The sequence below is a fragment of the Eptatretus burgeri genome, chromosome 10 (assembly GCF_056783735.1).
Source record: "Eptatretus burgeri isolate ZD-2024b chromosome 10, Ebu_testis_v1, whole genome shotgun sequence".
NCBI lineage: Eukaryota > Metazoa > Chordata > Myxini > Myxiniformes > Myxinidae > Eptatretus > Eptatretus burgeri.
In genome coordinates, this window is record NC_140970.1 from 89,823,062 (window position 1) to 89,850,029 (window position 26,968).

The 26,968-nt window shown below is 46.3% G+C and overlaps 1 protein-coding gene across 2 annotated transcripts; it reads right to left on the reverse strand.

Moving 5' to 3' along the window:
• Window positions 1-291: 291 nt before the first annotated feature.
• LOC147019077 (protein RCC2-like) lies at window positions 292-26,968 on the reverse strand. Of its 2 annotated transcripts, XM_085899311.1 has the most exons (14): window positions 26,810-26,889; window positions 26,450-26,508; window positions 23,303-23,487; window positions 19,984-20,077; window positions 12,505-12,648; window positions 12,221-12,352; window positions 11,900-11,988; window positions 11,601-11,715; window positions 11,159-11,325; window positions 10,617-10,797; window positions 8,563-8,668; window positions 8,273-8,345; window positions 4,798-4,875; window positions 292-2,020 (listed from the first exon to the last, which is right to left on the reverse strand). In XM_085899311.1, the coding sequence occupies exons 3-14, from the start codon at window positions 23,477-23,479 to the stop codon at window positions 1,916-1,918; spliced, it is 1,461 nt and encodes a 486-aa protein (XP_085755437.1). In that variant the 5' UTR covers window positions 23,480-23,487; window positions 26,450-26,508; window positions 26,810-26,889; the 3' UTR covers window positions 292-1,915. The 2 variants fall into 2 exon arrangements, with proteins under 2 accessions (XP_085755437.1, XP_085755436.1); XM_085899310.1 differs by lacking the exon at window positions 26,450-26,508 and having other exon boundaries at window positions 26,810-26,968.

A 26,968-nucleotide genomic window follows, 5' to 3' on the forward strand; every position in this document is an offset into this window, starting at 1 on the left:
ACAGGCAGAATGATTAATCCACTTGTGGAGATGAGGGAATGGAACCAGAAAGCAATTCAGCCAGACATGACTCATCCACATACTAAACCTCCCCCCCCCCCACCCGCAAAAGACACCCAAACATGACGCAGCATTTAACAATGCAGTGCCTTGCCGTGGTATATAGAGTACAGTGGATCTGAGAATTAATATTCTGCAGTAAAGTAGATCTACGCACGTAGACACGCACCATTTTTTCCTCTCCCGTCTGTTCCGGGACACGCAAAGCTTGAAAAACAACACCTGACATAATTGCCTCGTAAAATAGGGGAGTAAAACCCCAAGCTTTAATGAAAAGACAGAATAATCAGAACACCAAAACAAAAATGAGGAAGAAACATTTCCCCAAATGATCAAAATGGGTTTCACCAAAGCTGGTTCATGAAACAACTTTGTAACTGATATCATACAGGTTGTGCAAGAGGCTAGAAGAAATGACGGACTTGTTCCAACAACAATGTGCAGAACATGGTTGGGGGAGGGGGGGGGGGGGAAGAGGGTAAATAATAAAAACACCTTTATAAACTTTACTAGAAAAAGAAATATTAATCGTGGAATGTTTGTAATGTCATGCAACGTACAGCCAAAAAACGCCAACATATATACAGTATAAATCCACCCCCTAATATCCATCAAAAACGAGAAAGGAACATTTCATCGCCACACTTACAATCCTCAGCAATGCTCTTGCTCATTTTAAGGAGTGCTGGTTAAGGAAAGGCACACATTGTAGAGAGAATCGTTCAGCTTGACATCTTCCCATTTAAGCATCCATTAAAATCGGCCGCTCGATGTGCAAGCAGCAGGAGCAGGGTGCCGTGGTTTATGTCCATGACCATCCCTTCATTTACAAACACAGAGAAATAATGACCGAATAGAAATGGAGCCTTCCCATTCTCACTCCGATCCTCGCTCCGACTGCTGAACTACTACATTAAGGCAAGTTTGCACCGAGCGATCTGAACCGATGGAAAGGCAAATCAAGTCAAGGCAAGTAAGTGTAAAAACGCTCGCCGGTGGCTTATTACACAGAGGCTGAAATTCAAAATGACTCATTTCACTTCTTTCACCCCTGAAGATCACAATGAACACCGGCAACAAACATTCAGCATTACAAGAAAAAGAAAAAGACTTGCTTTGTTTCATCTGGGTGATCCAAGTATACCCGTGTGATCCCCAAAAACGTTGTGCTAACTAGTTAGGTTATGAGGCAAGAGTTTAGGAGAGCAAAGGGATATGATGGAAGGGGTCGAGAGACATTGTTGTATGCAGGTATGGAATGCACACAGCTGGCTTCAAAACCGAATTGTTGTAAGCTGCCATGGAAAGTTTGAGAGGAAGTGTCTTGGAATGATTAGTGGTTTGAGTTTTTACAGAGAAACCTTGCACGAAACACTCAAGGCAAACAATGGCTGTGCAATTCCTGCTGGCAAGTCAAGGTTGTCAATTCAAGACTAATGCAAATCAAACGGGGAAGAGAGATTCGAGACAGAAGGCACCATACCATTAAATGTCGTCAAAGACAAATGCTTTTATAGATGCAGAGGGTGCAGTAAGGAAACCAAATAAAAGGAAAAAAAGGAAATAGTTTTTTCCTTTAAAAAAAATGTCAATAAAAAAAGGACACGAGAGAAAACGCCAGCGATGGTAAGCACGTCGGCCAACGTGTGCGGGCTGGATTAACCGCTTGCCTGAGATCAAAATAAACCTAAAGTAGAAACAAACCACCGCACCAGAATTAATGGGGTTGCAAAGGCAAATTTTTCAAAAAAGAAAAAAAAGAGGAGATAAAACAAAAAATGGCCCGTTAAAAGGGAGACAGAACATGACAGATCGAGTAAGACATTGAGAGGTTGTGAGCTATCTGAAGATAGTGCTATATAATTCTGGGAATGTATTCGGGCAGTCGCTCGATCCTCGCTTTCTCTTCTTCGCTGTCGTTTCGTGCAATGAACAACGTGTGTGAATAGCCCATAGCGACCTGCAGAGGAAGTGAAAATAACCGCATTAATCTGCGGCATCTCAGGTAATTGTTGCAAGGCAAGTTAATGCTCTCCTGGAAACTATGGAGAAATATTATACTGTCTTTGCAACTAAAAAGTTGAAAACTTCTATAAATGCCTGCAGGTTGTGAAGCTACAATGTGTCAGCCAGGCAATCACAAAAAGGCATCGCAAGAGATTTAATAACACTGAACTTGAAATATATTGATGATTTGGCCAAGCAGTATGTACGTAAAGCATAAGCACACATACGCATGCACCAACTTCAAGCAGCTGTAATACATAAATAAATAAATAATTTTAAAAGACAATACCACACCCAGTGGTGTAATGGTTAGAGTGTCCGCTCTGAGTCTGGGAGGTCGGTGGTTCGAACCCTGACCGAGTCATAGCAAAGACTTTTGAAATGGTACGTGGTCGTTTCTTGCTCGATGATCAGCATTTAAAAGGATGGAGGCACAGTCAAACCAAATGTGTTGGCATCCAATGGAAGGAAGAAATTTCTCAATGGCCCAATTGAGTGTGGAGCGAAAAGTAAGCGTCGCCAGTAACCAGCATGCCTCAGGATGTTGCATCACTTTCTCCAAGCTCAGCAGTTTTGTTTGTTTCGATAAAGTCTGGTGTTTTCTCAAATATTTGTCAACATGTGTGTCCATGATTTCTGTTACAGATCCTCCATGAGCCTTCAACCTTGTTTAATTGAAATTTTCTAAAGGTTCTAATCTTCGAAAGGGTCATTTAGTTCATACAGATTTTCTCTTTATTGAGCACAAGAGGTACATTTACTTGTTAACATATATACCCTAACAATCCGTTCACCTGCGCAGCGGGAGACTGGGTCTTGCAATCACCCATGCATGCGTGCATTTGGAGGCATAACATTTTTAACCATTTGAGCTTTTGTCATCAAATTTTCAACAAACCCTTATTATGAGACTATGGAGAATACCAACTAATTAAATGTGCGCCTTTTTTTCTCTCTCTTTCTTTTTAGCTATTGTTTCATCAAGTTTAGTTTAAGTACAAAACGAACACGGGAGGGCGTTGCATTTTGGGGGATGCATTTTTGGATAGTTCTGTTTTTCTTTGGGGGGGTGGGGCAGTGGGAGAGAGGATAGTGGATTAAAATCAATGACTTGCACAACATTCAAAAAGTTACCTCCGAGGAGAGAATACAAAATATCAAAATGTCCCCCACTGAATGTCTCTGGGAATGTACGAGTTGTGACGGTGCCAAATTAAACATAGTATTTACAAAATCACAAAGAATTGTCCATTTTGGCAAGGCTCGAAGATATTTCAAATCAAACATTAAAAAGAGACTGCGCATTGGTGGAGCTGATGCAGAAACACTTAAATTTTTCAAATGGGTTTGAACGAGTTACGGCACTCGGTAGAGAGTATACCTGTGCAAGGCTGAACAGTTTACATTTTATGGGACACAAATAGGCCGGATCTACATCCGAACATGAACCAAAATCTAATCAATTAGTCCTCATCACACCCAACCTGTTGACTAAATTTCAACCGGATCTGTCCAGAACTTTTTGAGAAATTGTGCCGTTTGTCGTTTTTGACCCTTTCTCTCAATCGTGTAGAATTGTTTTCGAAATTCTGGTTTCTGGATCTTCACCAAAATTGAATCAATTTGCCCGAGTCACACACCCATCCTGTTCACCAAATTTTGTCCGAATCCATCCATAACGTTTTAGAATTTTCTGCTCACAGACAGATAAACAGACAAGCAAGCAAACAAGAAAGATGTCGTGCACATCATGTCACTTGTGAAATCCATAAAACAAATTTGACCTTAAAAATAATTTGTGGTTGAATTAAATGACCAAATATACAAGTCCTCTTCAAATTTCAAGCCAATCGGATGAAAATTTACAATTTTAGAAATTTGGCCTATGTTGACTTTTTGGCCTATGTTGACCTCAAAATACTTGTTCATTGAATTTAGTCACGTGATTTGCAAATCCTCTTCAAATTTCAAGTCAATGGGATGAAAATTGAGGATTTTAGAAATCCCACCTAAGGTGTTGACCTTTTTGTCTGTTGACCTCAAAAATAATTGGTAGTTGAATTTATTGAACAATTATACAACTCCTCTTCACATTTCAAGTCAATCGGATGAAAATTCACAATCTTAGAAATCCAGCCTATGTTGACCTTTTGGGTTAAGTTGACCTCAAAAATAATTGGTGGTTGAATTCAGTGACCTGAGATGCAAATCCTGTTCACATTTCTTGTCAATTGGATGAAAATTGAGGATTTTAGAGATTTGAAAAAGTTGTTGACCTTTGGCCTATTGTTGCCTCTCCCGTCTGTTCCGGGACGTCTGTTCAAACCTTTTGACCTCAAAAACAAAAAAGCTTCTTGCTTATGACGAACTCTACCATGTGGTGAAGTTTCGTGAAGATCGGTTTAAAATTGTGACCTGTAGGTGATTGTCATAAAAACAAATAAACAACCAACCAGACAAACAGACAGAATAATGCATAAGACCAACCAATATACTTGAATGAATGAATGAAAAATCTTCGATTTTCACAAGTAACAAATAGACAAACAGACAGGGGTGAAAACATAACGTCCATCCACATTCATTGGCGGAGAGAAAAGCACAGTCAAATTGAACAAAACTAAAGACTAATAATTAAAGTGCTCTGGAGGGGTTAGGCTTGCTGTAAATGAGTCCATCTAAGATATCACTTCAGTAGTCTTATCATTCATGATAATTAGAGGCTCTCACCTGCTCTATGTATATTCCATCCAGCGCTTTCACTTCCTGGGCAATGGTAGAAGACTTGTTCTTGTTCTCTCCGTAACCCTGGTACAAACAACCACTCAATATTTACACCATCCCCCACCCCGACCTTTCCCTATTCACACACCCACTCCATAAACAAACAAAAAAAGAGACATAAAGCACTGAATACTCACAATATAAAATTTGAATAAGATATGCCAGATGCAAAACGATTTATTTCTCCCTTTCAACCCGATGGAGGTAGCAGTTTGATCCGTCATTCCCCGAGGGACACACTACCAACGGATTCTGTCACAGCAGTGACTTTTGGCATGCATGGTAGGCATGAGACTTGTTCTGCACATTCTTCATTAACTCTCCAGGTTTGCCTCAGTAGTGTTTAACCAACCTTCTCACAAGCAACATTGCATCTTACCCCAAGATGTAACGACTGCCATCAGTTCATACTTTTCCTGTGATCGACTCTCGAGTCAGTTTGGGGAGATGTGGTGAGAACACTTCTCTGCACTCCCTCACCTTTATTCAAATTTTCTTTTCTCAATTTATCCTGCACAATATCACCTCCACTACCTCATTAATATATATATATATATATATATATATATATATATATATATATATATATATATATATATATATATATATATATATATATATATATATATATATATATATATATATATATATTGTTGTGGTTGACGAAATTCGCAAACCACCATTCAGGTCCCGTAGGTGAGATATCTCTGTAAGTATATGTGTAGTTAGGCCCAAACCCGTTGTTTAGAGGGAATAAATGTCATTCATTCGGGCTGCGACCCTTTTAGATAGCCGTTTTTCTTTTACTATCTTTATTTTGGACCAGCCGCCATTACTAGCACCACAACCACCACCAACCACGTCTCAACAGCCATCACACAACAACCACCAACCGCAACGCCGCTTCACAACAACAGCCACGACCTTTACCGTCACATCTCGCTCTCACAACCATCGCATCACCGCCATTCCCGCGCCGCTTGTGGGCACCGATCCTGGACTCGTACAGGGCGCGCACCAAGCAGCGGGTGCAAAAACACCAGCCTTTCCGAGAAATCGGATCAAGAATCATTCACGCCCACTTTTCCTCTGTCCAATGGGGAGCCAGCCAGAGGTGAAGGGTCGAAGGTGAAGGAGCGAAGCCCCGGGGACTATAAAGCACCGAGCGCGGAGCGAATCGAGGCAGTTGGAAAGAGTTGAGAAGAGCAGTTGGACGGAGTCGAGCAGTTGTTGAGGGAGTTTCTGAATCGGGAGAGAAAAAGAGTTTCTGAATCGCAGTTGGAAGGAGTTGAGAAGAGTGGAGAGTTGGAGAGTTGTGGCGGCGGCGAAGGCAGTCGAGAGGGCGCTCGTGTCAGAGTCGGGGAGCTGCGGAGAGGGGAGGCCGGTAACGCGACCGAGGTCGCGGTGGAGACGCTCGTCGTGGGACCCAAGCCAGCGAGATATCCTCATTCCCCCGAGCATCAACAACCCCCTCCTGTTTCCCCCCGCGCTGAGATAGTGTGAGAAGGGGGCCCCATTCCCACCCCATTCCAGGCAGTGCCAGAGAGGCCCGCGGAGTCGGGGCGCCACCGCCATTTTGCGGCTCATCACCAGACGGGTAGGCTCGACGCGGTCTCGGCCCCAGGCCCGTCTGCCCCCTTGTAGTTGAGGGTGGTCCCTTTTTCTTTTGCTTTGAGTATATGTGTTGTCGGTGCCGTCTGTGAAGTAAAACTGTATAAGTGTTGCCGTGTGCTCGGTAGTCGGTAGTAGATCTGCATTGTTGCATTTGCTTTTTGTGTGCAGAATTGTTGTGTTTCTTCTACTTTTACATTTGCTTTTGGTGTATAATTGTATATGTGTGCTTTCCGTTTGCCGCGGAATAAATGTGCTTTATGTTGAACTGTTTTTCCCGTTTCGCTTCGTCTTTTCTTTTATTGAATCTCCATCTTACTTCACGTAAAGGGTTGGTAGTGGGCTAAATACGCCCAATAATTAATCGAACCGTCGAGGTTGACGATAACACCGCTCGGTTATCCCGATAGTACGGAACGGGTCGCTTAAAGTGGCCCGTGTCCGAAGTCGACCTGCGGCGAGGTGCGATCGCCCGGTCTACCCTCCGTGTGGGTACTTAGGTAGGTCGAATTTGGCGAGCAACCCTATCCCACACGGGGGGCCGATTGGCACGATCGTGGTGAGGCCGAAAGGCCCACCCGTGACTAGTTCCCGGCGTTAGTCCGAGAGGGTCACGACGGGATTGTCCGTCCGGTGGGCGACGTGCCGCGATTCGAGTTACGTGGCCGTTCGCACGCCGGCGGGCGCGAATCCGCAACAATATATATCTACTAGATGGCACAAAAATAATAATAAATAAACGCTCAATTTCCATTAAATTGAGCAAACGTTGTTTAACGGTTTATGATAGAGGCAGGAGAGGTTATATCAATTACAACTACACATATTAAAATAGTATTAGTTGATATTTTTCCATGGGAAATCAGACAATTCCAACTACACATATTAAAATAGTATTAGTTGATATTTTTCCATGGGAAATCAGATTTTAATATCGCTGCACAAGGTTACTACAATGTGGGTCGGACAGGATGGCCTCGAGGTATGCACATTCGCCTCTTAAGCTGTCTCGCCTGGGTTTGAATCTCGGCCCGGCTATAAACTGTCATCCTGGTATTTCACATGGAGGGTGATTCATCGATGTGTGCGCCGTCCTTTGGATTGAGGTTCACTGGACTGTTAGTTGGTGGATATGACAAGGATCCTGCAGTGTCCTTTGCGAAGAGTAGGAGAGCTATCGCCGGCACCCTGAACAAAATACAAAATCCTGCTCTAACCTTCGTCGAACTGCAGACCTGGCCAGTCAGTCGTGAAAGACTTGGGCTCAGCTTATATTCCCCAGCAAACCCCACAAGAACGTGGGAATAATCGTGGCCATAAAAGATGAAGATTGGTTACTACAATGTGCCACATCAAACAGCATGACGTCTCCCAGAGTGAAAAGTAAATGGCCGGCACCTCTCCTTGAAAGACATTGAAAGCATGAAAAATGCAGTGTGAACAAGAGCAAGCTTTTCTTCCTGGCAATTGAAGAAGGACCTAGCTGATCATTCACTAACAACATTTGAGTTGAGCTGCATAGCTGCTTTGTTGTTAATGGTGCACAAATCAGCTAATATAAATGAAAAAGAAAGAAAACCAAGAAAAGGTTCAAGCTCAGGTAAAAAATATGCCTCGACACTATCTGGATAGCAGCGTTGTGAAGGCATCCATAATGCATTGCGGGGTTTTTATTCCTTTTCTCAATATTATTAGTTGTACATGTGCTTGATTTGCATCAAGGAAGCATTCACGAAAAGTGGAATCACAGGTTAGATTTCATTACTTATGGACAAATAACGTGATGGCATCAATAACATGAACATCTCACCAGCTCTCCATATGCTGGAGATGGACCCCAACTGATTGTGCTTTCATCAGCAGCCACCATAATACTGCTTTTCCTGTTTGGTGTTGGAGGGTTGAGAGATAGTTAGTGATGCCTTTGCATTGAAGTTAATAAAACAGCATAGTGATAATGAAAGCACAGGATTGGAATGCCGAACGAGCGTTGACAGCAGCTGTGTGCATGCATGATGTGTCCATCTGGTGGTGACGATTATGAAAACTTCATACAACACAAGCAGGCACTAAGAGATGTGACGATGTGTGCAAGCCCACCCGCAGCAGAGGCTGCGTATCTTCCACCCCGTCAAGTCCTGCACCACCTTCGGATACATGGTGGATTCACGGGACGTATTTGTTGTACCCCATGAGTAAAGAGCGCCTGTTGTCACATTGTTCAAAAGTGAATACATTAGCTCAGAAAATGAAAGGTTAAAGTACAGCACAACACTGCATCATGAATCCAGTCTAGATACTTCCCCGATGAGTCATGGTAGCTGTAAAACAAAACAAAGCTGAGGTGAGGAAAAAAAACAAGCTCAAATGAGCCAAGATCCTCGTCCTCTTAATGATGACGTCATAAAAACGAATATGACGTCATTGTGATGTATCAGGTTTGCGATAAATTATCTGTGCTAATGCCCGGCTTGATTCCCGCAAACAAAATTCAAACAGCTTGCCGAGTTTCGGAGATAATGGTATAGGCGATTTCCATTAGCGGCGATATTATGATGTCAACTTTTTTTCTAGGAAGAATTTCCAAAATCTGAGATGGTTACGACCTGCGAGTGGTCTTTCTGCATATAGATGGCAAGTTTCATGAAGATCCAATGAAAACTCTGGGTTGTGAAACAAAAAGTCAAAAAACAGGAATGACGTCATAAAAATTGATATGACATCATGGTGATGTATCATATGCGCGGTAATTCATCTCTGCTAATGCCCTGTTCGATTCCCGCAAACAGAATTCAAAAAGCTTGCCGAGTTTAGGAGATAATTTTTAGGCGATTTCCATTAGCGGAGATATTTTGACGTCGTAACTTTTTTCTAGGAGGAATTTTCAAAATCGGAGATGGTTAGTGTCTGCGCGGGGAATTTTTACATATATACGCCAAGTTTCAGGAAGTTTCGATGAAAACTGGAGGCTGTGAAACAAAAAAGTCCACAAGAAGAAGATGAAGAACAACAACGTGAGTAAGACTTAGAGATCCTCCACGAGGATCTAAAAAGAGAAGTCAAAAGTAATAAAAATATATCGACGGGAACAAATAGGGATGTTCGTCGGCCCCCGGTTGTTCAAAGCTTGGATAAAGCACTATCCTGTGGATAAACTTTATTCGCTGGATAATTTCCATTGCTCAAAGCCTGGATAACTTTATCTGAGAATATTCTGGCCCACGTAACGTCTTATCCGTGGTTACCAAGGCATACGTAGGTTTGTCAAATTCAAAAAGGTGTGGAAGGTGTGGTTGCGATCGCCAACCACACCTTCTTCTTCTTATTCTCCTTATCATTCGTTATGATGTTGGAAAATTCACTCCTGGTGACGTTTACATACTCTTGTCGCCCGACACAGCATATCCTGTTCGGTTAGCGTAAAGTTTGTCAGTCTTCTGCCACCATGATTGTTTTGCCAGCAGACAACAGCACAGCGCATTGTAGGATATCATGTACAAATCAAAAGTTTATCCACACCTTATCCGGCAGATAGTTCTCCTACCCTTAGAACAAGCGCAGTTTATCCGTGGATTAGTTAACCATTGGATAAGAATTTTAACCACAGGATAGCTCTTATCCAGTGGTTAAATTATCCGAGTTTTGAGGAATTGGGGCTTGGTTGTGGATTCGCATCATTTTGGGAAGCTCAATAGAGCAAGGAAGACATTTAGAGTTTGTCAAGAGTGATGGCACACAGTGTCCTCCTCTTTTTCAAAAGGTACAACAGAGTCTAACAACCACCAGGGAACGTAACAGGAAAATTCAATGTTACCTCCGAAGGATGGCATACTCATTGATGTAACATCCTGTGTGCAAATTACCAAGGTGACAGTTAAGTTTGGCCAGGAATCAAACCCATAATAGACGGCACAAAGTATTCCTGTCAGCCCAAGAGGGATGTTGAAAGGTTGGCTGTAATTATATAGACAGAGGATTATGGTCGTTCATTTGCCTGAACTGCAAGTTTGTCTTGTAGTTAGAAAAAAGAAAAGAAGAAGAGAACAGCAAAGATAACTTTACACACCTAAACCATTTAATTAAAGAATGGCCAAGAAAAGCATTACGACACAAGTTGCTGAAGAAATTTTCAAGAAGCAAGAGTGAAGACATACCGCGCTCATTGAGAGCAAATGAACAGGTATATCCTGCAAACACGGTCTTGGCACCACGCCCTGTGATGTCGAACACCTTGATCAGTCGTGGAACCATCTCGTCCCTGGGCTCAGCATGACCCAGCCGCCCATATCCACCAAATCCCCAGCTGAATACCCGCCCCTTCACGTCCAATGCCAACTGTAGGTGAAGATAGTAAAAATAAACAAGTGAATGAAGAAAAAAAAAAAACATTCATGCAAGTGCGTAGCGGATGAGGTGCCAGCAAGATTCGGAATATAAATACTTGGGTAACTTTTTCGGAAGATCACCCATGACAGTAGATTTCCAGAGGCCATTAATGGAGCAGAATTAGTTCCGAGTGAAAGCAAGATTATTTATAGTGTGGTAAAATAACATGATGACAGCAGGGACATAATTGTACACACAAGTGTCCATCAAATAACTCCTCCCAGTCGATGAGGATACACCTGAGCATGACATCAGTTTGCTTGGATGGCTAATAAAAGTGGTGGCAGGCTTGTGCTCGTCCCAGGCTTACCGTGTGGTTAGCCCCACAAGCAACGCCAACAATAGAAATGGCAGGGACGGGGAGCACAATCCCATCGCGCGTTTTTTCCACAAAAAGGGCAATGCGGCGTGGAACAAGCTCGCACACAAACTCCAGTTTGTTGGCACGTGCGATGAATCGTCCGTCACTGTTGTGGCCTGCAACACAAAATGAAGAATTCAGGTGTCAGCGAAGGAAGCCTGCTGGCAACAAAGGGAGTGAACGGTGGGGTGCAGTGCTGAAAATGCAGGCACACATATGGCGAGGAGCATATCAGTGATGTTCAATGAAGGAAAAGTGCTGAAAATTTGCAGAAAAGTAGCAGGAAAGGTAGAGCAGGTTTCAGGAGGAAGCAAGTAGAAGATGAACAAGGTCGATAAAGACTGGGGGAAAGAAATAAAGAAAGAAAGCATTAACTAAAGTGAGATCTTACCAAGCTGTCCATACTGAGGACAACCAAAGGTGTAAAGGCTTCCCTTGCAATCGACGATGACACTAAATTCAGCTCCACATGCCACCTTCACGATGGGCTGCCCATGGTATGCAATCTAATGGTACACATGACAAGCCAAAAATGTATAACTATACAGCCATGCACACACAATATGGACAAATTGGTTGTATCCTGTGTGTATATGGGGGGGAAAAAGTGTGGGTGAGGCATCAACGATGATGATCGAAGCAGTGTGCAAAGATTAGACATGTAATGTGGGTCTGGATGCAGCCACGTACAGGGGTAGGTGTAGACACACTGTCAGTTTGGTTTCCTAGGCCCAGCTGACCCAAATTGTTTTCTCCAAAGGAATAAACTGTTCCTGAATCTGTGAATAAGAGTTGAGGGGAAAAAAAGACATTATCGCAAGCTCAAGAGGTCAGCACCGCTCCACACAACAACCAAGAGAGCAGATAGGCCTGTATGGTTACTCAATGATCTCAGGTTAAAATTCAGGTCCTATCTCAACATCACGTGCAAAACGTTACGTTACTGACATGAAACGTCGAACTGCAATTAAGGCAGCACAATGCTAAAAGCATTGATGAAAGACAACTCACCGGTCAGGCAGAGAGTCTGGCTGCGGCCACAGGCTGCCAAAACAATGTTGGTCCCCTTTAGAGTCTCAATTGCCCGTGGAATATCAACACGCTTCGCGTCTCCATGGCCTAACTGGCCTTTATCTCCACGACCTAAACAGGGGTTTTGAGAGCAAGAGGCAATTGCATTTGCACAATTACATAAGCGATAAATATATCAATAAATAAATGCAACTTCTTACATTTCTTCCCTTTCTGATAAATAGTGCTCAACCCCAATTGTAACCGTGATAGCTCTCACTGACCCCAGCTCCAAACTTCTCCACTGCAAGTGATCAGGAGACTGTGGGCGGCACACGATCCGGACACCACCGTACGTACGCTCACCCCTGACAAAGCGCGATAGCGATGGGGCCCCCACAAGCTCCTTCCCACTGCCTGATACGCAGCTGAGGTTGGTTCAGAGGGTGCAAAAGGGAGAGGGAAACTATTGCAGCATTTTCATAGCAATAAAATTGCTCATTTTGTAACTTGGAAGGTTATTATGAATAAGTGGAAAAAAAAAAAGTTGTTTTTTTTACATCAAGTAACATTAGTTCAGTGACAATGTTGTGAGTGTTGGATATGATTAAATAATATAACATAAGGATGATAATGTGTAGGCCAGCCTGTGCAGCACAAAAACGTACAGCCTGCATATGGCCTTGTTATAAGCCGTGCGGTACTTGATTTCATCCCACAAAAAAGATCTGCAATACCCTAAAAGTAAATAAGGTGGTATTTGTTCATCTGAAAAGATATTCCCTCACATATTAATAAACCTCCCCTTTCTCATCTTGATCTGAAAGATCAATGCTCAAGTTCGAATCACTATAATCCTACCCACCCTTTCTGTGTGTGCAATTTGTATATGTGGCCAATAAATATTTTATTTATGGCCGAGCGTTGATCGGCTCGCTACGCTAGCCTCTCCACACGTCGTTGCAGGGATCGACGTCACAGATTTGTTGTGCCGACATAATTTACATCAATCATAATACAAACATTTATTTTGTTCAAATTTATTTGTGATATTGGTGATGTTGTATTCATTTGAAATTTGTTTGTAATATAAAAAGGTCCAAGTGGTGTAAAGATATAAATTGTCAAGTATCCAAGCTGTCTAATCTGTCTGAAGGGTGTGAGGGATCTAAATGGTGTTAAGGTCAAACATGTCGAAAGGGACATGAAAGGCTGTAAAGGTCTAAAGGGTATAAAAGGTTTAAACGGTGAAGGGATCTTAAGATGCTGAAAGGGTCTTAAAGGTAAAAAGGGTCTTCAGGATCTTTAAGTAAAAGGGGTCATGGTCATAATGGGTCTTTTGGTTCCATTGAGTGTTTTGGAACATTAGGTCTCCTTGATCCTCAGGGTCTTAAAGGGTCTTCAAAGGTTGAAGGGTCCTCAGCAGTCTAAAGGGTCGAAAGGTACATTCCAATAGTACATAATTAATAGACGAATGTGTGTGCAGTCAGTGTGCAACCCACATTCAAACAGTATGTAATTAATGGACATAGAGTCAAACGGCTTCAAGGACAGCTTCCCAGATGGACAGAAGGACCACATTTTTCATATAGAAATGTATATGTATATATATATATATATATATATATATATATATATATATATATATATATATATATATATATATATATATATATATATATATATATATATATATATATATATATATATCGTTGCGGATCCGGGGTGGCGGGATTCTCACCCGATCATTGGCGCCACCCTCACCACCGCCGTCTCCGGGGTTTATAACGCCGGCCAGCTCGGTACAGGCCTCGGGTCACGCGTCTTCAATCGCGATACCAACGTAATCCTTGTACCTTACCAGTTGGGGAAATCGAACCCCGGTTACAGACTGGTTGTGTCAGATGCCGAGCGTTTCTGCCAGTCTGTAACCATTTTGGTTTTATATGCCAATCGAACGGATCGTTCCTCGACACGACACAAATTAATCCATAGCGGCAACTTCATATGAACCAACCAGATTTATTGTGGAACATCAGGGAACACGACACAAGCAAAACATTCACGACAATGCCTTTATTAACAATCTTTAACCCGTTCTTAACTGGGGAACCACGGACTACAGGTTTTGAGGGGGTCGTTACCGAGATATGCCTTATATAACGAGCAGACAAGACAGACAGACAGCATGCATGCAGACAAGACAGAGTACTTGGTGATGTTTCATGGACGAGAGGACAGTGTCAAAAGCACGAATGTCGCCCGCAACAAGCGGGTGTCCACGGATTCGAGCCCCCAGCTCGAACGCGCCGCATGGCAAGATGGCGGCGCCGTACTCTTCTTTTTCCGCACCGCACGCGGTCTCCGCGCGCTCCGACCCCGCGCAAGGCCGACGGCACAAGACCGCCAGATCAACGATGGCCCTCAGCCGATTTCTCCCAAGGTCCAGCACACAAATCCAGGCCTGGCCTGTTCACCAAACAAGGCCCAAATCGAGGCGCCGGGCTCCGGCAAGTGGATCGGCAAACGTGTCGAGCTGTTGGTGTGAGCAGGGACCATCAGAGGCTCCATCGTTTCCTCTCTTGCCTTCCCGCCTCGAAGCCCAACTTCTCAACTCCGTCCTCTCAGTTTCTTTCTCTGTAGAATCACTTTTTCTTTCCTTTTCCACGCTTGCCTCTCAAAGCCGGCTGCCGTCTTTCACGGAAAAAATCACCTCCTCATAAGAGTTGATCGCCGACTCGACGTGCAGGCAGCCTCTCTTACTGCCAAAAATGCAGACTCGACGTGCAGGCAGGTTCAGCGTCTCTCCCGACAGATCCAACACTGTCCCTCCTTCGTTCGCTCGCTTCGAAGCCACCCCGAGCATGCCTCGAAAACCCGACTGCTTTCCACACACTGCACTCTTTCTCTCCAGTTTCGCTTTCGTTCGCTCGCTTCGAAACACGAGCACGCCTCTCTCAGCGAAGCCGACAAACTCCTCCCCTTCAGTTTCACTTCCTCTTATTGGCCACACCCTCTCAGTCGACTGGGTGAGGCCTCATCCAGGATGGGGAAGGAAGAAGAGGGAGCTCTCGTTCCACCACCACCGCACAAACAATAAAACAGCTTCTTCCATCTCCCAACACACATGTAACGTCCATTTTACCAACAACCTAGCTAAACATGCATTTAATGGGGGATCTGAGCTAATCCTATATTTAGTAGTCCAATAAGGGCCATTTCCATTAAAAAAAAAAAAAAATATATATATATATATATATATATATATATATATATATATATATATATATATATATATATATATATATACAGTCAAAGCTCGTTACTATGCCACCCGTCGGGACCGAGCAAAAGTGGCATAGTAGCGAGAGTAACATAACGAGATTTTGTAAACGGCCTTATTTTCTCAAGTTACCCATCTGTAGTTAATCTTTAGACAAAATTTATTCCAGCAAGTAAAAGGCACGACTGTTGTATAAGCTAAGCGAACGGAGAACATACACACACTAACAGAGTTCACACACTAACATATGGCATGGCGAGAAATTCACGACACACAAAGCTTTCCAGAATCATCGGCTGGCGCATCTTCTTTCGGCGGATCTCGTGCATCTCGTTGTCTAGCCGATCGCACGCTTGCATCACACCGGGCTTCCCGCTTCTCTGCTGCATGAACTTCCGGACGGTGCTACAAGCGCGCTGGGCTTCCTCGAGCAGACGATTTCCTCCTCGACAGTTACCTCGTCATCTTCGCTTTCCACCGGCTCCTCACTGCACAGAATCTCCTCCGCAATCTCCTCCAGCGTGAAATACCCGCCAGTCGCGAGGCGCTCGTCGGCTTCGAGAAAGTAAGACAGCTCGATCTCCTCGTTCTCGTGCATCTTTTCCTCGGCAGGCAGAGCTTCCCAGATGTCAGGCAGCTCCGCATCCTGTGGCTCAGTTTGGATCTCCTCTTCGATGAACTTGGCCTTCGCGAAACAGTTCCTGATCGTCGACTTGCCGACCTGCTCCCAAGCACGCCGGGCGACGTGTAGAGCGTCGAGCAACGTGAACTTGAACTCCTTTCCCTCGTCTATGGCCTCAAGCCGGCGGCATATGGCAGGAGCTTCTTGTAGTGGCACTTGAGGTTCTCTACGATTCCCTGATCCATTGGTTGCGGGTGGCTGTCGTGTTGGGTGGGAAGAAGACCAGTTGGATGTTGTTCAGCTCGAGCTCGGGAGGGTGGCCAGAGAAGTTATCGAGACAGACCAGCACTCTGCGTCCCTGCTGGCAGTCTTCCGTCCCACGCATGCAACATCTCCTCGAAAAGCTCCGCCGTCATCCACGCCTTCGAGTTCGCCTTGTGCCTTGACCGGGATCTCTTTGTTCTTGAAGGCACGGGGTTTCTTGGAATTGCCAATCACCAGAAGAGAAAACTTCTCGCTGCCGCTCATGTTTGCCCCAACCAGAAGAGTGATCCTTTGCTTTCTTTTCTTTCCTCCAGTACACCGCTCTCCCCTGAAAGCCATGGTCTTGTTCGGAAGCAGCTGCCAGAAGAGTCCAGTCTCGTCCAGGTTGAAGACGTCGTCTGCGGAGAACTGCCCGAGTAAGGGCCGGAAAACCTGTTGTTGCCACTCAAGAAGGGATTGCGAATCCACCGCTCCAGCTTCGCCCTGCACTGTCTTGAACGTGATGCCGTGGTGCTTCTTGAAATTGCCCAACCAACCGTCGCTCGCCATGAAGTCTGGGATGTGCATCAGCTCGGCCAGTTTCATCGCCTTCTCCTTGATCAGATCGCCGCTGACAGGCACATTCTGTCCTCTTGATTGCTTCAGCCACATGAGCACTCCCTTATCAAGCTTCGGGTCGTGAGCCTGCGTCAACTTCATGCGCTTCGATGGAAATCCAGCTTTGATTGCAGCCTCGATTGCATCCTTCTTGCTGAGAATGCCCTTCACGGTGGTTCCCTTAACTTCGACGCCCCATTTCTTGCTAATCTCCCTGGCCAACTCGGACTGATTCGGCTCCTTCTTCGCGGCATCGATGATCTCCTTCTTCTCCTTCAGCGTAAAGTCGGTTCGCTTGCGTTTCTGAGCTGACATTATGGGCTGAATTTGAAAAAAATGATGTCACTGTTGTACGTGTGTGCCTGCGTGTCTGTGTGTGTGCTTGCGCTTTTTGTGTCTCATTGTGCGTGTTGTGATTGGCTTGTTGTGGCTGGCATCGGGAGAAGAATCGCGTGTTTGACACAGTCTGACTATGCGCGTACGTATTGAGTTATGTTGTGCGCAGCTGGACTGTAGTTCGTCGCTTCGCCTTTGGACGTGAGTGTGATAATCAAGCACTGCGCAATACAGACTTTTTCACGACTCGTGCCTTTTAACAGTCACACAGTAGTGGCATGGTAGCGAGAGTAGGGGGTGGCATAGTAAATTTATTTTGCATTGAATTTTGTCGGGACCGAGCAAAAGTGGTATAATAGCGAGAGTGGCATAGAAGCGAGGTGGCATAGTAACGAGCTTTGACTGTATATATATATATATTGTTGCGGTATTCGCGCCCGCCGGCGTGCTGACGGCCACGTAACTCGAATCGCGGCACGTCGCCCACCGGACGGACAATCCAGTCGTGACCCTCTCGGACTAACGCCGGGAACCAGTCACGGGTGGACCTTTCGGTCTCACCGCGATCGAGCCAATCAGCCCCCGCGTGGGATAGGGTTGCTCGCCAAGTCGACCTACCTAAGTACCCACGCGGAGGAGTAGACGGGCGATCGCACCTCGCCGCAGGGTCGACTTCGGACACGGGCCACTTAGCGACCCGTTCCGTACTATCAGAATAACCGGCGGTGTTATCGTCGACCTCGACGGTTCGATTAATTATCGGGCGTATTCAGCCCACTACCAACCCTTTACGTGAAGCAAGATGAGGGTTCAATGGGGGAAAAGACGAAGCGAAGCGGGAGAACAGTTCAACAATAAAGCACATTTATTCGCGGCACACGGGAAGCACACAAATACAATTCCACCAAAAGCACACAAAAAAAAGAGAAACACAATTCCATTTACACAAAAAGCAAATATAAAAGTGAAAACACAGTGCAGAGCTAATACCGACTACCGAGCACACGGCAACACTTATACAATTCTACTTCACAGACGGCGCCGACAACACATACCCAAAACCAAGGAAAAGAAATACCCTCAAGGATGAGGCGGGCCTGAGGCCGAGACCGGGTCGCGCCTACCCGTCTGGTGATGAGACGCGGAGCGCGATGGCGCCCTCACTCCGCGGGCCTCGCGGACAGTGCCTGGCAGGGGGTGGGAAAAGGGCCCCCTTGGTCGCACTATCTCAGCGCGGGGGAAACAGGAGGGGGTTGCTGATGCTCGGGGTATAGAGGATCTTTATTATCCCTGGTGTGCGTCTCCACCTCGGCCAGGTCGCGCTGCCGGCCTTCCTCGGGCGTGCAGCTCCCGGCACCGTCGCGAGCACCCCCTCGTCTGCCTTCGCCGCTGCCGCCTCTCCGCCTCTGGACTCTCCGACTCTGGACTCCTCTTTGGGCTCTCCTCGTTGGACTCTCGATGGACTCTCCCCTTCGCGACTCTCTTCAGCTTCTCCAGCTACTGCGGAAGCCGGGCTCCAGACTTCCACACTCTCTCTCTCTGCTGACTGGCCGAACACCGTCCTTTTATCCCCCCGTAGCTTCGCCTTTGACCCCCTCCCGCTTTGACCTTTCACCTCGCTCCCCATTGGCCGAGAAAAGTGGGCGTGAAGGCTTTTTGATCCACAAATTTGCATATATCGATCGTTCTGGAGGCGGGGCCAAATCGCCCCTCGCTCACCGGATTGGACGGCAAAAAGTGGGCGTGTGTCGTTTTGATCCGTTTTTGAAGCACAAAATCCGTGATTTTGTAAACGCTGTTCAACGTGCGCCCTGCACGGGTCAACACCGGTACCCACAGCGGGGCAAGAACGGTGGCGATGCTACGGTTGCGAGGTGTGACGTGAAGGTCGTGGCGGTTGTGGTGAAGCGGTGGTTGTGGTCGGTGGTTGATGTTGTGGTTGTGGTGGTAATCATGGCGGTTGGTCCAAAATAAAGATAGTAAAAGAAAAACGGCTATCCTGAAGAGTCGCAGCTCGCATAAATGACATGTATTCCCACTAGACAACGGGTTTGGACCTAACTACACATGTACTTACCGAGATACCTCACCTAAGGGACCTGAATGGTGGTTTGCGAATTTGGTAACCACAACAATATATATATATATATATATATATATATATATATATATATATATATACACACGTATGCTCTAGCTTAGAGTTGGTATGATACATATTAAAAACTCGAAGGGCACTCAGGAGGGCATAAACCTCTGCCCCGCAATGCCTGATCCAGGAGAACATATCAGGCCAATACATTTTTGAAATCTCATGCTATGTAGCGTTTTTCGCTCTATCTCTCAATGGTGAAGAATCACTTTGAATAGTAAATGATTCTCGTATCCAGATCCGGATCCGAATCTTCACCAAAATCTAATCAGTTCATCCTTTTCACACACCCAACCTGCCCACCAAATTTCATCCGGATCCATCCACAACTTTCTGAGATATCCTGCAGACAAACAGACAAACAAACAGACGAGACGGGGTGAAAACATAACCTCCTTCACCTTCAGTGGTGGAGGTAACTACAGGCCCCATCAACTAAGATAAATGATCAGTAGGCAAGGTTTCGGTATGAAATTTTAACCACTGAGCGGACTTCATCCAGGACCCACCTTGATGCTTTGGTACATCCCGACGACCCACGAGGTCCCAATTTGTCGCTCCACATAGGATCAGCTGACCAGTAATCTTTGCGCCCTCGAGAATCTGAAAACCAGAGAAAGAAAACAATCATCAATTAGCAGTACATAGGTCACTATTTCCACCCCTTCTTCTACTGTTCTTTTTGTACTGTTGCAACCTGATCCATTCTTTCACAGCCTCGACTTTGTATCGAATTTTAAAAATAAAATAAGATAAAGTACACACACACACACACACACACACACACACACACACACACACACACACACACACACACACACACACACACACACACACACACACACACACACACACACACACACACACACACACACACACACACACACAATATAAAAGCTTTGCTCAGCTCATGCCAAATAGATGGAACCGATGCGACTATTTTTCCAGAAGAGCCTTTTCAAAATTTAAATTGTTTCTTGCTATCCCCAGAACCATTTTGTGTACCACTGACAGGTCAATGTGTGACAGGCATTTTGTGTTAGTTGTAGCAATAGCTGGTGTGGCATTTGCTTATTGGTACCCACTGCAGTAACGGAGTCGGATTTTGACTTAATGACTTGCAGGGTGTGGCTCATTCATTCCAGAGAAGCGCTTTTGATCCTCACTCATTGGCAAAGGGACCTACTCCAATTGAGGAGTGGTCTAATTGTATGACCATGCATTCTGGCTCATCTTGGTTAGAATGTGTGTGTTTGATTGACCATACATTTCAGCCTGGTTGGTTGAGGTTCAGGTTGAGGTGCATGTGTATGCTCATGGGATAGTCTTGTCGGACTGTGAACTTTGGCCAGCGAGTTAAATTACACGTCCCAAGTTGTTTCAATGTTTTGACTTTTTTTTTTACATTTTACATTTACAAAGGCCTCCCTCATAACCAGTGTCATGGGGAAAGACTCCAATTGAGGAGTGGTCCAATTGTTACCTCCACCACTGAATGCGAATGGAGGTTATGTTTTCACCTTATCTGTCTGTTTGTGAGCAGGATATCTCAAAAAGTTGTGGATGGATTCAGAGGAATCTTAGTGGGCACGCTGGTAATGTGACGAGGATGAAATGATTCGATTTTGGTGAATATCCGAATATGGATACGACTTTTTTCAAAGTGATTTTCCATCATTGAGATGAGGTCAAAATGATACGATATAGCAAGATGTTTCAAAAAGGTGTGGATGAGTTATGACCAAACGAGATGGACGAGTTATGACCAAACTGGATGGACGAGTTATAAACAAACTGGATTGGACGAGTTATGACCAAACTGGATGGACGAGTTATGACCAAACTGGATGGACGAGTTATAAACAAACTGGATTGGACGAGTTGGTTAGGTGACAAGAACAAGCCGATCCAATTTTGGTTTCGGTCAGGTCTGGATCCGTGTCCAGCCTATCGGTGGGATACGAAACGTAAACTGTTCAACCTGGCGGAGGTACGCGCTCCACCTGTTCCGTTATAATTTCTGATACTTAATGCTGGATAATTATGAAATATGAACAATAATAATCATTATAGTACTTCAATTTTTCCTTAGAACTCATAATATTGTTTAAGTTGTGGGGGGTAGACGGAGGAATTTCATAGGAAAGTTATGATTGAATAGTTATTTGGTCCGTGGATGTGTATGTGACATTTCAATGTAAATTCAAGTAGGGAAACTGTGAGCTTAAGTGTTACGTGTCACTACATGGGGGTAGTGCAGTGTTAATTAGATCGGGATTAAGGATACAGACTGTATGTGATTATGTGATTGTGTGATTGTACTATCCCCCCAGTATGTGATTGCCCCCTGTGACCTATTCCTACGTTTTTGCATTTACAAGTCAGCCAGGAAGAAGTTGCGTTTTTATATCAACGATAGCCATAACAAGCGAGGCAGGCATGCCGAGCAGGCAGAAGCCCCGCCTTCCCGGGTTTCGTGCCAACAAGCCATGCCCCGGAGGTGGACGGTTGTTCGGTGTGACGTCGAAGAGATCGGGAGTGAACGTATGAGTTTGACGTGAGCGACGCAAACTGTCGAGAGAGGGACGTGGCTGGGACGGAGGATCTCGTTTTGCTGTCCTCTCGGCATGACAAAATGGCTTTCTTTCGACGTATGAAGAAGACGGCGTGATTCTCGTGTTTGTGCTGAGGTGAATTGGCTTGTGTGGTGGAGCAAGACGCTGGCCATTGGCTCTTGGTTGGGTCGTGAGAGACGGACCTCAAAGCCCCATGTATGTTACCAAAGGGGACGGCGCCATTCTGCAGAGTGCCGCGGATCGGAAAGCGCAATCGGCGAGGAAGCTGCACGGCGGTCCCCGAGTCCTGGTGTTAAACACCGCTCACAAATTGCCTGACGTACATTTTTCTTACTGCGAGAGAGCGGCTTGGCGCCATTTTTGGCACGTCTACATGTGCAGGACAAAGCGCCTTGATTGCAAAGTTCCACAGAGGCCATCTCTGGACAAGCTAAGTGCCAGAATAAAGGGAGGATTTTCTTTTATTTTGTTTCGCCCTTGTCTGTATTCAAGTCTGTGTGTAGGGGCGCCTCAACTTCAGGTTTAATTTATCTCAAAATTATTACATTTACTTATTACCCTTGTAAATATTTCTGTTGTCATTAAATTCCCGTGTTCATTTTAAGTTGCTGTGTCCGTGTATTTGTTGCGAGGTTCGAGTATAAACCCCCTTGTGCTTCCATCTGTTCCATCGCTCCGCCAGTGCGGCGCCGTGCCCCTCTCGTGCGTGTTATAATCTCTGAGGATCAACATGTCCACCTCCTAAAGAAAACCGCTCGGCTATCCGGGCTGGCTGGTGTTAACCGCCGTCCACCACAATTAGGTACAGAGGATTAATGTAACCGGCCAGACCCACGACAATATCAAAGGACGACGGTGGTTAAAAAGTGTTTCCTTCTTAAAATGGCATTGTTCACTGGCATTGGGAAACTTGAAAAATTGTGCAACACTGGTTACAAACTATGCAGAAAAGGTCAAACGTCTGTGCAGAGTTTTGTGGGCGCAGGACTATTCCTTAAAGTTTAGGGTGGGGGGGGGAGGGAAAAACTTTTTAGACTCCAATACTTAATGAATGGAAGGAAATGCTTACTAATGCCATTCGGGGATGATTGATGATGGATGATGTCATGATGGATGATGTCATGATGGATGATGGAGTACCGGTAAAGTCACATTGTGGGCAAATTTCATGATGTTGCATCGTGTAAAAAATAAAAATAATAAGGACACCGTTCAGGAAAAACACAATACAATAATTAAAAAAGGAGCATACTATCTTCTCTCGACTCTCCTCAGCTTCAAAGACGGCACCAGTATAACGCGTAGCGACAGAATGACTCGTGTCCTCCTCACTGTCTGAAGCACTGTCAGCCTTGCGCCGCCTGCCTGGCCGACCCTTTTTGCGTCCAGAGGTTGCAGCTGCACCGGCGTCCCGCTTACGTTTGGGCATTTCCGGAGCTAGAGGGTACAATGTGAGGCAAGGAGAGACGAGGAGAGAGAAAGAGGAAGAGCCAAGAATAGAGGGTTGAGAAAGAGTGAGATAAAGGGTTAGAAGATGCACAGAAAAAGGACACTGCTTAAAAAGCTTCCTGATCGTAGCGACAACACCATTCAGGCTCACCTTCAGTTGGTGCGTGCATGCGTGTGCGCATGTATGTGTATGTGCGTGCGCGTGTGTGCTTGTGTGCGTGTGTGCATGCATGTGTATGTGCGTGCGCGTGTGCTTGTGTGCGTGTGTGTATGTGTATGTGCGTGCGTGTGTGCATGCATGTGTATGTGCGTGCGCGTGTGTGCGTGTGTGCATGCATGTGTATGTGCGTGCACGTGTGTGCTTGTGTGCGTGTGTGTGCATGCATGTGTATGTGCGTGCGCGTGTGTGCTTGTGTGCGTGTGTGTGTGTGTGCGTGTGTGTGTATGTGCGTGCGCGTGTGTGCTTGTGTGCGTGTGCGCGTGTATGTGTATGTGCGTGCGCGTGTGCTTGTGTGCGTGTGTGCGTGTGCGCGTGCGCGTGTGTGCCTGTGTGCGCGTGTATGTGTATGTGCGTGTGTGCATGCATGTGTATGTGCGTGTGCGTGTGTGCTTGTGTGCGTGTGTGCATGCATGTGTATGTGCGTGCGCGTGTGTGCTTGTGTGCATGTGGTGTGTGATTGTGTGCGTGTGCGCGTGTATGTGTATGTGCGTGCGCGTGTGTGCTTGTGCGCGTGTATGTGTATGTGCGTGCGCGTGTGTGCTTGCGTGCGTGTGCGCATGCATGTGTATGTGCGTGCGCGTGTGTGCTTGTGTGCGTGTGCGCGTGTATGTGTATGTGCGTGCGCGTGTGTGCTTGTGTGCGTGTGCGCGTGTATGTGTATGTGCGTGCGCGTGTGTGCTTGTGTGCGTGTGCGCGTGTATGTGTATGTGCGTGCGCGTGTGTGCTTGTGTGCGTGTGCGCGTGTATGTGTATGTGCGTGTGCGTGTGCGTGTGTGCTTGTGTGCGTGTGCGCGTGTATGTGTATGTGCGTGCGCGTGTGTGCGTGTGCGCGTGTATGTGTATGTGCGTGCGCGTGTGTGCTTGTGTGCGTGTGCGCGTGTATGTGTATGTGCGTGCGCGTGTGTGCTTGCGTGCGTGTGTGCATGCATGTGTATGTGCGTGCGCGTGTGCGCATGCATGTGTATGTGCGTGCGCGTGTGTGCTTGCGTGCGTGTGTGCATGCATGTGTATGTGCGTGCGCGTGTGTGCTTGCGTGCGTGTGTGCATGCATGTGTATGTGCGTGCGCGTGTGTGCTTGTGTGCGTGTGCGCGTGTATGTGTATGTGCGTGCGCGTGCATGTGCGTGTATGTGTATGTGTGTGTGCGTGCGCGTGTGCGTGTGCGTGTATGTGCGTGTGCGTGTATGTGTATGTGTATGTGCGTGTGCGTGCGCGTGTATGTGTGTGCGCGTGTGCGTGTATGTGTATGTGCGTGTGCGTGTATGTGTATGTGCGTGTGCGTGCGCGTGTATGTGCGTGTGCGTGCGCGTGTATGTGTATGTGCGTGTGCGTGCGCGTGTACGTGTATGTGCGTGTGCGTGCGCGTGTATGTGCGTGTGCGTGTATGTGTATGTGCGTGTGCGTGTATGTGCGTGTGCGTGTATGTGCGTGTGCGTGTATGTGTATGTGTATGTGCGTGTGCGTGCGCGTGTATGTGTGTGTATGTGCGTGCGCGTGTGCGTGTATGTGTATGTGCGTGTGCATGTGTATGTGCGTGTGCGTGTATGTGTATGTGTATGTGTATGTGCGTGTGCGTGCGCGTGTATGTGTGTGTGTGTATGTGCGTGCGCGTGTGCGTGTATGTGTATGTGCGTGTGCGTGTATGTGCGTGTGCGTGCGCGTGTATGTGTATGTGCGTGTGCGTGCGCGTGTACGTGTATGTGCGTGTGCGTGCGCGTGTATGTGCGTGTGCGTGTATGTGTATGTGCGTGTGCGTGTATGTGCGTGTGCGTGTATGTGTATGTGCGTGTGCGTGCGCGTGCGTGTGCGTATATGTGTATGTGCGTGTATGTGAGTGTGCGTGTATGTGCGTGTGCGTGTATGTGCGTGTGCGTGTATGTGTATGTGCGTGTGCGTGTATGTGCGTGTGCGTGTATGTGCGTGTATGTGTATGTGCGTGTGCGTGCGTGTATGTGTATGTGTATGTGCGTGTGCGTGTGCGTGTATGTGCGTGTGCGTGTATGTGTATGTGCGTGTGCGTGCGCGTGTATGTGCGTGTGCGTGTACGTGTATGTGCGTGTGCGTGTATGTGCGTGTGCGTGTATGTGCGTGTGCGTGTATGTGTATGTGTATGTGCGTGTGCGTGTATGTGCGTGTGCGTGTGCGTGTATGTGTATGTGCGTGTGCGTGCGCGTGTACGTGTACGTGTATGTGCGTGTGCGTGCGCGTGTATGTGCGTGTGCGTGTGCGTGTGCGTGTATGTGTATGTGCGTGTATGTGCGTGTGTGTGTGCGTGTGTGTGTGCGTGCGTGTGCGTGTATGTGCGTGTGCGTGTATGTGCGTGTGCGCGTGTATGTGTATGTGCGTGCGCGTGTGTGCTTGCGTGCGTGTGTGCATGCATGTGTATGTGCGTGCGCGTGTGTGCTTGCGTGCGTGTGCGCATGCATGTGTATGTGCGTGCGTTTTACTTTTTTACTGGCCGTGGTGTCAAGATTTTCCTTCAATCAACGTTGACCTCCTATCGAGTTACTGGAGGTCAGCGCAATGACCTGAGAGGAAAATGACGTCACTGGCACCCAGAGTGCACAGTGAAGTGACGTCACCGGATGTACGTGTGAAGCCAACACATTACAGCTCCCCCATGACCCTTACAACGTGTTGTGTTCCTTGTTAAGGATTATTTTGCCTCATTTCATCATTTTCACACCCGAATCCGAACGCACGAGTTGTGTCCTTCTCTCACAACCCCTACCGCTCTTTGAAATCCCTCATGGACCTCAACCTTGGGACACAGTAGTCTTGGACGTAAACCTGAGGTGATGGCACGAAAGAGGAAGTGGAAAAATGAAGTCAGAGTGGACGGGATAATAGTCAGTGAAACGAAGTGGCGATTTTAAACACGGCGAGCAAGAAAGCCCAGACCGCGAGAACTGCGAAAAGAGCTTCAAGAAACCGACAAGACGCGTCAGGTGATATTCAGGAACAAAGACGTTGTTGGTGGTGGAAGATAACCCACGAGGAGAACACCAAAAAACGATCGAAGCAACACGAGTAGAATCGCGACATTTCCTCAGAAATATGTAATAAGAAGTAAAAACGAGGAGAAAAGTACTTTTTCAATGAGTCTGATGCTTCAACAAATCGCGTCCAGCAGCAATGAAACCCGCGCTGTTCCTTGAGGTAATACTTTTCATAATACCAACGACCTAAGAGGCGGTCGACCGCAGGGAGAAACGTGGTTTCGTTCGAAAATAGCCGCCCTCGGGGCGTA

Coding starts and splice junctions, on each gene's coding strand:
- LOC147019077 (XM_085899310.1), bottom strand. CDS start 23,479: ATGCCCAAACGTAAGCGGGACGCCGGTGCAGCTGCAACCTCTGGACGC. Junction 11,989..12,220: donor CCAGACTCTCTGCCTGACCG/GTGAGTTGTCTT, acceptor TCTTATTCACAG/ATTCAGGAACAGTTTATTCC. Junction 8,669..10,616: donor ATTTGCTCTCAATGAGCGCG/GTATGTCTTCAC, acceptor ATGTGACAACAG/GCGCTCTTTACTCATGGGGT.